Source organism: Peromyscus leucopus, chromosome 8b, assembly GCF_004664715.2.
Source record: "Peromyscus leucopus breed LL Stock chromosome 8b, UCI_PerLeu_2.1, whole genome shotgun sequence".
Taxonomy (NCBI): Eukaryota; Metazoa; Chordata; class Mammalia; order Rodentia; family Cricetidae; genus Peromyscus; species Peromyscus leucopus.
The window spans coordinates 59,456,880-59,469,432 of NC_051086.1; the positions used below are offsets into that span (position 1 = coordinate 59,456,880).

A 12,553-nucleotide genomic window follows, 5' to 3' on the forward strand; every position below is an offset into this window, starting at 1 on the left:
CCACGCCCAGTCTACGTGGGTGCTTGGGATCCAAACCCAGTCCCCACGCTTTTCCCTCAGCAGTGAGTGCTGAGCCATCTTCCCAGATGAGAACTTATGAGAACTAAGCAGTAGCTGACAGATGCACCCATTCTCTTCAAGTGTTCCTGGAACACGGCCACAGTGGTCAACTTCCGTGTCTACGGTTGCTTGTGTTCCACAGTGGCAGAGTTGGCAAGTTGTGAGAGGCACTGTGACAGTTGGGACAGGCACTGTGACAGTTGTGACAGGCACTGCAAGGCCGATAAAGCTTACAAGACTGTCCTGGAGCTGTATGGGAAGTTTGCTAACACACAGTACATAAGGTGGTGGGGGCTTCATGTGGTGGTACACTCTTTCAGTTCCAGCATCAGGAGGCAGAGCCAGGTGGGTCAAGGCTGGCCAGCACTACAAAGTAAGACCCTGTTTCAAAAAGAGAAAAAAAGAAACTCCAGCAAAGAAAGGGGATGACTGAATACAGTTATATGAAAATGTCTACTTCTTACTTACACAGCACTGCTGGGGAGAGCCGGAAACCAGTGTGTGGACTGCACAACCCCACCGACGAGGTTCCAGACCAGGTAAAATTACTGCTCACCTTAGAAGCCAGGACAACGGCTCTCTGAAGAAGCCAGTAACTGCAGAAAGCCAAGAGGCCCTCTAAGGACAGTGTGTTAGTCCTCAAGGACTAACTTGAGTAATGGCACCCTTCAATTGGGAAAACTAACCAAGCTACTCAATATTTGTTTGCTAAAGCCAAGCATAATGGTACACACCTATAATCCTGGCACTCAGGAGTTTGAGGCCAGTCTACCTAGTAAGACCCTTTCTCAAAGGAAAAAAAAGAAAAAGAAAAATACAGTCTGGCATGGTGGCACACGCCTTTTAATCTCAGCATTCAAAGCAGAGATAGGTGAATCTGTGAATTCGAGGCCAGCCTGGTCTACATAGTGAGTTCCAGGACAGCCAGGGTTGCAAGAGAACCCTGTCTCAAACAAACAAACAAATTACATACCTCTCTATAGTACATTAGAATTCAAGCAAATAAAGTTACTTTTATGAATGTAGACGTGGTAGGGAAATGTCTGGGAAGACCATATATTGTAACATGCCAGTGGCTGGAATCTATAAAATCTGAATTAGTAGCTTGAGGAAAAGAATAATTTCAATGTTTCTTCTTTTTGCCTCTGAGTATTTGCCTACATTTTAATTCATCTATAATGACTGTCACAGAATAGTAACACATACGGACCTAGAGAAAATGTAGTGAAATGGTGCCCCCTGGTGGAAGATGGAAAGGATAGTAATTTTCTAATTCCCTTTTCCTCTTCCCTAACACAAACTTTTTCTCAGGAGGAACTAGGCTAATAAATTGCTTCTGGCTCTCTGCTGACAGAAGGAAGCCAGAAACTTCCAGGACCAGAACTGAGATGCCACAGTAGACTGTTCACATCTCTCCCTTTAAGCCAAGGTTTATTCTGAATTTTCAGAAATCCTAGAGTAGTCTGTCCGAGAGAAGGTGAAATTCAGACAAGAGAAGCTGCTTTAACGGGGAAGTCCAACTCCACTGGGATGAATGCGACCTACTCTGTTCGGTTAGTCCCTTCAAACTGGACTGGGTGTGATCTAGATCACCATCCATGCAGGAACAGCCGAGGAGCTGTCCAGGATCTCTGCCACCACCAACTCCCGGGAGGGTGGCTCGGCAACTCTTCACCTCCCTTAGTTTCTAAAACAAAATGGGTGTGACAGTTCCTGGCCTACTAACTCTGATGGAACCCACTCTTAAAACAACAATCATGAAGCCGGGCACTCGGGAGGCAGAGGCAGGCGGATCTCTGTGAGTTCGAGGCCAGCCTTGGCTACCAAGTGAGTTCCAGGAAAGGCGCAAAGCTGCACAGAGAAACCCTGTCTCGAAAAACCAAAAAAAAAACCAATCATGATTGTGTGTGTGTGTGTGTGTGTGTGTGTGTGTGTGTGTGTGTGTGTGTTACTGTTGTTTTGAGACAGGGACTCACTGTATAACCCTGGCTATCCTGGAATTCTTTGTAGACCAGTCTAACCTTGAACTCAAAGCGATCTGCTGCCTCTGCTTCCTGAGTGCTGGGATTAAAAGTGTGCATATATTCTTTAAAATATTTTTATATTTAATATATAATAGTTATGTTATATTTAATATATTTAAAGAATACATGTATTTTTAAAATATTTTTACATTATGTTTTTAAAATGCAGTTGCACATCTGTATAATTATTTTGGGTGATTCTTATAAAACAACGCTGTGGTTTAATCCTTGTCTAAAGATTATCAAATTCAAAGAGAAATGGCTGTATATATTCTTTAAAATGTGTTTTTTTTTTTTTTTTGTTTTTTTTTTTTGGTGGGGTGAGGGGGTGGGGGCTGGAGAGATGGCTCAGCAGTTAAGAGCACTGCTTGCTCTTCCAAGGGTCCTGAGTTCAATTCCCAGCAACCACATGGTGGCTCCCAACCACCTGTAATGAGATCTGGTGCCCTCTTCTGGCCTGCAAGGACACATGCAGACAGAATACTGTATACATAATAAAAAAAAATAAACCTTAAAAAAGAAAAAAAAAGAGTGAGCAGTGAAATGCAGGCTTCCGCTTGCCCTGGGCCACCTGACAGCGGTGGCGGCGGTGGCAGCAGCGGCGGCGGCTTCTCTACTTTCTCTGAGTAAAAGGCACACCCAAGGGTTGACTGCACCATGCCTCTTCACTCAGCTGTGTGCCTGGGAGGCCACTCCACACCAGTCCACACCGACTACACCACAGTATTCAAGCACCACCTCTTGAATTGGATAATCCTGAGACAGGAAGGTCTTGGTTAAACCACAGCACTGTTTTCTAAGAATCACCCACAATAATTATGCAGATGTACAACTGCATTTATAAATCAGAGAGGGCCAGTGAGAGGGCTCAGCAGGTAAAAGAACTTGCTGTATAAGACTGGTGAGTTTGATTCCAGGCCCTACAGTGAATGGAGAGAACTAACTCCAAAAGCTGTCCCCTACCTCCCAGAACACACACACCATGGCACAAATAAATCTGCACACACACATGCACACAAGTATAAATAAAATAGCAAAGACATGTAGACAAGGCCCACTGATGGATAGAAAAAAGAAAGATTAGGTCAAGGGCATATTTATCTGATGACCCTTCCACCACCCCTAGAGACAATGGACAGGCAGGTTAGGAGACCACAACAACCTGGCAGTTCCAAACATAAGGTTATCAAAAGAACAGAAGGAGGACTCAGGGCATAGCTCAGTGGTAGAGCACTTGCCTAGCATGCATGAAGCCCTAGATTCAATCCCTAATATTTCTCTCTCTTTCTCTCTCTCTCTCTCTCTCTCTCTCTCTCTCTCTCTCTCTCACTCACTCACTCACTCACTCACAAATATCCTACACTTCATTTGCTGATAGATTGACAGCTTTCCTATTGGACAAGCATGAGGGAGAGAGTGCTAACATTTAGTGTGGTCATTTCACAGAAATTCTTTTCCTTAACCCTCTGAGTCATATACTACCATCCTCCTCCAAGTTAAAATTTCGGAACTAGATTCTAACAGGACACCTCTTTGTCTAAGGTTGTAGAGATCTGTTTGATTCTGGGCCAACGTTCTATCACTGAGCTGCACTCTCAAGCCATGCTGCCTCTGGACAATGGTTGGCCTTCCTTTCCACCTGTGTCTGGCAGAGCTGACACACCCCACAGTTCAGTGCAGCCCTTGATATGGGAGTCCTCCCTGGAGCTGGAGGAAAGGCCTGTGGAATCCAGTGTCTGGACACGTCACTTGAAGTAGTACATCTTCTCTTTGACAACTACTAATCTCATTTGACTGTAATAGGGTTGAATTGCTAAATGTTTCAACTATTAAAAAGCATTTCCTTCATTTTAATAATTCCTCAGGAAGGTATAAGTGCTGTGAATATTACATCCTACTCTTCTCTCTACAAAAAGATGCTTTTTAAGAAGTAGACTAAAGTAATTTGTCACCTGGGCTTTGTTTGCTCTTTTTTTCATTTTTTTCTCTCTTCTTGATAATACTCAGAGCATCTTAAGGTCAGTAGAAATTCTTCTTTTGTAATTACTTTTTAGACATGATTTTGCCATGAGACAAGGCTCGCCTTAAATTCATGACCCTCCTGCAGCAGGGTTACAGGTGTGTACCACAGTTAAAAAGTCAAAAAAGTTTGTTTAGTTATTTATTTGGTTTATTTATTTTATGTGTGTCTGCACACATGTATGTGTACCAGGTAGGCAGTACCTGAAAAGGCTGTAAGAGGCCACTGGAATGTGTGGAATTGGCATTTCAGATGGCTGCGTGGGTGCTGGGAATTGAACCTGGGTTCTCTACAAGAGCAGTGCTCTTAACAGCTGAGCATCTCTCCAGTGCCTTATTTAGGTTATTTTGAGTGTTGCAAGTAGGCCATGATGGTCTTACACTCTCTAAGTATCCACACTAGGCCTTGAACTCCTGATCCTCTTTCCTCTAAGTGCTGGGATTACAAATGATACCATGCCCAGCTAAGTTCTTTTTTCTGCCCCCAAATTTCTTGATTATGCATATTTCCCCCCTTTTCATTTTTCCAGAATTAGAACTTGAACCTTGGGGCTGGAGAGATGACTCAGTGATTAAGAGCCTTCACTGCTCTTCCAGAGGTTCTGAGTTCAATTCCCAGCACCCATATAGCAGCTCACAACCATCTATAATGGGGTCTGATGCTCTCTTCTGGCATAAAGGCATAATGCAGATAGAGCTCTCACACATAAAATATACAAATAAATAAAATTTATAAAAAAGATCTTTAATGTCTAGCCTCACAAATATTAGACAAATACCCTACCACTGAGCTATATCTCCAGTTTATTTTTGTTTGTTTGTTTGTTTTTTTTCTCTTAAGCTAGGAGTCTTGCTAGGTTGCCCAGGCTGGTCATTAACTCCTAGACTCAAGCAATCCTCAAGTGCTAGGATTATACTGGTTTTCATAAATTCTACAGCATCTCCTCTCAAACCTCCAGGAATGTTACAAATGATCCTTTAATTCACTACAAGGAAGCTGAAAGTGTTTTCCAGATCACGGTTAGCACAGCTGGCTCCTCCAGCACCATGTAGAGACCTCTATTGAGTACAGAAAGCTGAGCTTCCCCAGACTTGATGAAGGAGCCACACCTGAGGATTTGTGGCCCCGCTCCAGTTGCAGAATCTGCAGACATGCAAGCCACTCGAGAGATACACAGCCCCATCGCCTCACTCACAATGCCACTAATCCTTCACATATAAACATCTTTGAAACAATCTAAATTTGAAATTACTTTTTGTAGGCTCATGGTATATACAGATGGGTTTTGTCCAAAAGTTAAAAGAATTGATAAGGCTGGGCAGTGGTGGCACACACCTTTAACCCCAGCACTGGGAGGCAGAGGCAGGTGAATCTCTTATGAGTTTGAGGCCAGCCTGGTCTACAGAGTGAGATCCAGGACAGGTTCCAAAAGCTACATAGAAAAACCCTGTCTCGAAAAACAAAACAAAACAAAAACCCAAACAAACAAACAAAAAGAATTGATAAGTTAGGCCAATACTTTCTACTGCCTTTTCATGAAGATCCATGGGAATCTGGGCTGGTAGATGGCCGGCTAAGCATAACTCTAGGACCAGGAAAATAGAGTGTGCCCTGACCCTGTGTTCTGCACTTTCTGACTTACTGTTAAGAAACGTCACTGCATACTAATCCAGCACTCAGATAATTCTGGAAGCATGATCAGATAAGACACAGAACTGAATCTGGAGAAAACAAATGTTCCACTTTAAAAAGCATGTGTGTGCACACGTGCATGTGTGCGTGTCTGTGTGTGTGTGTGTGTGTGTGTGTGTGTGTATACAATTGTTTCAGAAAGAGGTGAAAACCTGGCAGCTTCCTATGTAGCTTTCTTTTTTTTTTTTTTAAGATTTATTTATTTATTATACATAGATGAGGGCACCAGATCTCATTACAGATGATTGTGAGCCACCATGTGGGTGCTGGGAATTGAACTCAGGTCCTCTGGAAGAGCAGTCGGTACTCTTAACCTCTGAGCCATCTCTCCAGCCCCCTATGTAGCTTTCTAACACTGATTTTTTTGTTTGTTTAGTTGAATTGGCATTCTTTTTGTTGTTGTTGTTTTGAGACAGGGTCTGGCTGTCCTGGAACTTGCTATGTAGAGAAGACTGGCCTCAAATTCAGAGATCTTCCTGTCTTTGCCTCGTGCATGCTGGGATTAAAGGTGTGTGCCACCACCTCCCAGCAAGTCAGCATTCTTGATAAGCAGAAAGAGGCTATCTTAAGCTGGCTGTGACCAAGCCTCCATCACTAGCAAACCCCAACTCCCCTTCACAGAAATGCTGAGCACGGAAGGCTTCTTACAAGACCTTCAAAAGACAATCACACAGTGTAACATTTTTCAAATTTTATTTTAAAAATTATGTATTTTTTAAAACTAGACTGTCAGACCAGAGAGAGAGAGAGAGACTTTGTTGTTAAAGTCAGGAAAAGACAGGACGACATTGGTAAGCTCAGTGGGAAGGTGTTGTTAGGATAACAACAGTGATTGGAGGATGCACCACACTTCTGAATATCCACCTGCGTATTTCCACTCGATGGCCGCTGCTCATGGCCGCAAGTGAGCTGCTCATGGCCTACACTGCTCACACCCTTCTCTGACTCTGTTTACCACGGACACCTGTTCTTCCCCTTGCAACACGGAGAAGAGGTGCCAACACCTGCCAAGTGGAGCAGGCTACAACCAAAGTTTAACATCCTTAATGTATGTCTCATTCCTCAGGGAAGCCTCTGGATTCGACCCTGCTTGCACCACATCCAATACTGCATTTCAGCTGAGCACTCTGCATATTTACTTATTGCTTGGCTCATTATCCTCACCACCAAGGCCATCAACACAGTGGAGAATCCATCGCTGCTAAATGTTTAGAATGCCTAGTGCAATCAATACCAGATCAATGCTAAATCTTAACAGTATAATTGTGGTAGAAGTTAGGACTCATATATAATACAATAATTACTACTGACACAAACAAATCCATATTTCCTTTTAAATGTAAGTGCTATGAAGACTTATCAAGACTGTAAGTTCTGAGATCATAAAGACTATCTCTGGTGGCTGACTCTTCCATCTTCAAATCAATGTCTCTCCTCCAGCCTCACCAGATTAGGCAGAGTAGGCCCTTTTCTATTGAGGAAATGAATAGATGGATTTTATCTGCATAGGCCTCTACTTTCATCCCTTCAAGCACCAATGGGGGGGCTCCATCTCAGGCTGTGATCTCTCCACCCAGCCTCTTCAAGGCTCTCGGCATTTCTCTGATGTTCTGCCATATACTCATCACTTGTCCTCTGGACTCCCACTTTTAGAGTGACCTTTTTCCTGTCTTCCTGTCTATCTCTGTCTAGAACAACATTTCACAAGATGTCATAGGCCTGGTTCCTGTGTCATTATGTCTTGGTGTAACAGAAACTGCCTCCGAGAGAACCTCCCTTTAGGCTCTTTCATAAGAGCCCTGTCCATGCCACCATGTTGGATGGCTACACATGCTCCCGCAGCCATACTGGATCCCTTCTTGTTGATTCCTTTCCTATCTTCCTTCTCACACTGCACTCCAGGAGACCAGGAGCTAGCCTGCTACACTGATCGTTTCTCTCTAGTCTCTCACACAGTCCCACAGGTGACTGGGGAGTTGTACTGGCTGACTGAGCACTGGCCGAAAGCCCCTGGGTTTTATTTCCTAAGAAACCTCTCGTCATTAGACTGCACTCTTCCTTTCGTCTCCTCCCAGCATTCAGCAGTGTCCCTTCTGCTTGGACCACACACACTCAGTGGCAAGGCTGCATTCCCGTGTATGCCCAGGACAGTGACTGACAGCACACGACAGGTACCCAGTGAACAAATGAAAACCCCGAAGCCGGGCCTGGTGGCACACATCTGTCATCCCAGTGCCAATGAGGCAGAGGCAAGAGGATTATGCTGGCTATACAGTGAAGATCGTGCTGGGCCATATCGGACCCCGTGAGAGAGAGAGAGAGAGAGAAGGGGGATGCAGGGAGGGTGGGAAGGTGGGAGGGTGGGCCAAAGTCTACCTGGCCTTCCCTCAATTTTCCAGCTTCTAACTCTGAATTACTGTAAGAAAACCCCATCTAGGCAAACCACACAACAGGAGAACATACACAAAATGTCTACAGCCTTCTATTCTTATGCTGCGTGTAAGCTGGGGTTTCCTCCCGCCTGCCTCCCTCCCACTTCCCCCTCCCATGTTGTAAGACCTCAACTCACACACAAAGTTCGGCGAGCTGAGAGGGAGACTCTCACAAACTAAAGGGACAAAAGTTCTAATACTGTGCTCTGTAAACAAAGAACTCCTCGCTGGCTCCATTAGCCACCTGACCCAGCTCGTTACAGTGGAATTTGATTTGAACTTAATGTCATTTTTTTATCACAGCAATCACAACACACAGGGTAAGCTGGAAGCCACTGGGAAGAAGGAAACCTAAAGCTGTATACTTACTTGCTCTGTTGGGAACAGAGTGTTGATATACTCAACAGCATTGAAGTCAGCTTGATCGAGAGGATCCTGACTTGGAAATACCTACATAAAAACAGGGGTAATTGATTTAAGCATTGCGTTGGATACCACGGATATACACAGGTCTGTTTGGCTTTCGTGGTTTTGGTTCCATTTAGAAGGAACAGGACCAGCGGGATGACTCAGGGGCCAAGGTACTTGTCCTGCAAGCCTAGCAACCTGAGTTGGATCCCCAGAATCTACTTCACAAAGTTGTCCTCTGACCTCCACAGACATGCTGTGACATGTGCACCCACACATCACACATCACATATACACACAGAATAATACTAAAACAAGGGAATAAAATTATAATAGGGGGCGCGGCGGTGGCGGCGGCGGGCGGCGCACGCCTTTAATCCCAGCACTCGGGAGGCAGAGCCAGGCGGCTCTCTGTGAGTTCGAGGCCAGCCTGGACTACCAAGTGAGTTCCAGGAAAAAGGCGCAAAGCTACACAGAGAAACCCTGTCTCGAAAAAAAAGAAATATATAATAGGGGATTCAAAATTCAATCTATTAGACAGTAGGTTCTTTTGTTTGTTTGTTTGTTTGTTTGTTTGTTTGTTTGTTTTTCGAGACAGGGTTTCTCTGTGTAGCTTTGCGCCTTTCCTGGAACTCACTTGGTAGCCCAGGCTGGCCTCGAACTCACAGAGATCCGCCTGCCTCTGCCTCCTGCCTCCCGAGTGCTGGGATTAAAGGTGTGCGCCACCACCGCCCGGCAACAGTAGGTTCTTGAAGACAAAACAAAAACAGAAAAATTCCAACTTTTTCATTCTCTCTTTTTTTTTTTTTCCCGAGACAGGATTTCTCTGTGTAGTTTTGGTGCCTGTCCTGGATCTCGCTCTGTAGACCAGGCTGGCCTTGAACTGACAGAGATCTGCCTGGCTCTGCCTCCCGAGTGCTGGGATTAAAGGCGTGTGCTACCACTTTTTCACTCTATAAGGCTTCACATATAATGGATCCTCAAGAAAATGTGGACACAGGAATGGAGGAGACAAGAGCGGAGAGCCAGGAGAAGACAGAGGCCAAGGAGCACCAAGCAGCGCCGGCAGCCAGCAGAAGCAAGGAGGGCCAACACAAGAGTCTTCCTGAGTCTTCAGAGCGAGTGTGGGCCTGCAGACGCCATTTTCTGGTGGTGTTTGTTGTTTTGGTTTTTGAGAGATGATCTTACTATGTAGCTCAGGCTACCCTGCAACTCATTATATGGCCCAAGCTGGCCTTGAACTGGTCCTCCTGCCTTAGCCTCCCAAGTAATTGGATTACAGAGGTATGCCAGAATGCCTGGCTCCTGCTAATATTTTTGATTCAAGATTTTAGACTTCTAGCCAGGCGGTGGCGCATGCCTTTAATCCCAGCACTTGGGAGGCAGAGCCAGGCAGATTGCAGTGAGTTCGAGGCCAGCCTGGTCTACAGAGCAAGATCCAGGACAGGCACCAAAACTACACAGAGAAACCCTGTCTTGAAAAACCAAAAAAAAAAAAAAAAAAAAAAGTCACAACTTGAAAAACAGGTAAGAGGATGGGTTATAAAAGGCTGGGACATGGTGTCTACCTGGGAGATGGTGTGTGTGCATACATGTCCCAGAGTGACTATGGAGGATTGGGAACTCAAGGTCAATTTCAGCTGCACAGTGAGTGAAGGCCTACACAAGACTTTCCAACACAGGCGTGTGGAGGCAGAGACTGACAGGATTAGACTCAGCAGGTAAAATCATTTCCACCAAGCTTGAAGGCCTGACTTCAGTCCCTAGGTCCCACATGCTGCAGAAGAGAACTGACTTGACTCTTCTAAGTTATCCTCTGACTCTGTGGTGCACATGTATACATGTACACACACACACACACACACACACACACACACACACACACACACAGATGTAATAATTAAAACAACAAAACAAACAAACACAAGAACAAACAAACAAACAGAAAAATCAGTGATCTCCTGGGTACTGAATTTTACCAGCTCAAGACATATATAACTCTGTAAAGCAATCTTCAGAGGAGCAGCTTCCTATGAAATTTAAGGTTAAAGAATCATGGCCAGGTGGTGGTGGTGGCGGCTGCATATGCCTGTGAGTTTGAGGCCGGCCTGGTCTACACAGTGAGTTCCAGTGCAGCCAGTGTTAATATTCTGATCCTGTCCCTCAGGACCACCCTGTATCCTGATGTGAAAGTCTCTTTTTAAGGAAAAACACTCTCTCTCTCTCTCTCTCTCTCTCTCTCTCTCTCTCTCTCTCTCCCTCTTTCCATCTCTCTGCCTCTTTATCTCTTATTATAATAAACTCTCCACGTGGATGCATCGTCTGGGTTGTGTATCACTGGCCACCACCATGCCCTGCGTGGTGTGCATCTGCCCAGCCCACGGCTACATCTTCTCAGCGTGTTTCCCTGCATGTGTGGAATACCCTTGGGGGTTCCCCTGCATAATAAAAAATTATAACATCAAGGGGTGCATGGAGAAACACTGTCTCAAAAAAACAAAACAAAAAAAGGAATCAGAGAGATGGCCCAGAGTTAAGAGCACTTGCTGCTCTTGCAGAGGACTTGGGTTCAGTTCTAAAACTCATACAGAAGCTCCTCGAAACTGCCTCTAATTCCTATTCCAGGGAATCTTCTGGCCTTCAAGGGCTCCCAAATGTATGTGGCATACATAAACTCACTCAGACTCACACATAAACACAAAATAGTAAATCATACATAAACTCACTCAGACTCACACATAAACACAAAATAGTAAATCATACATAAACTCACTCAGACACACACATAAACACAAAATAGCAAATAAGTAATTTTTTGACTTAAGAATAAAAATGAATGAATCAAAAAGTCTTCTAAGAGAGGCAGAAGACAGTTATTAGGAGAGTTTATGGCTTCCACGATATAAACGGCAGGTGGAGGCAAAGTCAGTGAGAGATGAAGCTTAACATTTTACTTAAAAGCTGAGCATTTTCACTTTTGTACTGTCCACCTATGGTGGGAATACACCACACATACATGTGATTATACAATTAATTAAATGCCCTCGGCAGAGGGAGTGCTGGGAACAGGGCCTGCCATTGTGATTGGGTATGAGGAAGTTAGTGAATTATCCACTTCCTCTGACTGCTCCCAGTTCCTTCATTCCTCTCCTCCTGCTCCTGGACATTAAGAGATTTCATCCCAGGCATTAAGAGATTTCACACAACACAGCCCTTGACTTAAGCTACTCATCCGGTGACACCTATAAAGAGAATGCCTGGCCCCAGCGTTGGCAGAGAAAACACTAGAGTTATCAGAAGACCTTTAGATGCTGAACTTCATAGCTTTAAGGAATTTCAAGAGGAACATGGCTGTAGTGGTACTCACTTTATGCACTGCCTCTGGAACTCACCTCCGGGTAAAATGTGATTCTGTTATATCAACCCTTAACTTGATACTCTTTACAATAATGCTATTGTACAAGTACTTGCAGGATTTTTAGGATCTGGAACTATTAAAGAAAAAAATCTAAATTCATCTTGACATCAAGTGTCTGGTGACTAAACCTTGAAAACTCGAGAATAGAAACTGTGGCGGGGCAGTGGTGGCACACGCCTTTAAGCCCAACACTCAGGAGGCAGAAGCAGGCAGATCTCTGAGTTCTGAGTTCGAGGCCAGGATGGTCTTTAGAGTGAGTTCCAGGACGCCTAGGGCTACACAGAAACCCTGTCTTGAAAAAAAAAAAAAATAAAAACTAAAGAAAATGTATTATAACATGTGATAATAACAACAACGTGACATTCTGATATTTCCAATTCAAACAGTAACTGACTGTGTTGTTTCTTCCGTCAGAGTCCACATGTTCTGGCTGAAGGAAACAGTGCTGAAGGAGCATGGCCCCAGTACTTCAAGTTTTACCCAATGGGATATCAGCCTT

The 12,553-nt window shown here is 44.4% G+C and overlaps 1 protein-coding gene across 4 annotated transcripts in view; it reads right to left on the reverse strand.

Moving 5' to 3' along the window:
- Vps53 (VPS53 subunit of GARP complex) overlaps positions 1-12,553 on the reverse strand; it is a 151,400-nt gene that overhangs the window by 137,042 nt on the left and 1,805 nt on the right. For all 4 annotated transcript variants that reach the window (XR_005090317.1, XM_028866779.2, XM_037200743.1 and 1 more), the window contains exon 2: positions 8,598-8,678. Coding sequence is in view for 3 of the 4 variants with exons in the window: in XM_028866779.2 (XP_028722612.1) it covers positions 8,598-8,678 (81 nt within the window). In the remaining variant the exon portion in view is untranslated. The remainder of the gene's footprint in view (positions 1-8,597; positions 8,679-12,553) is intronic.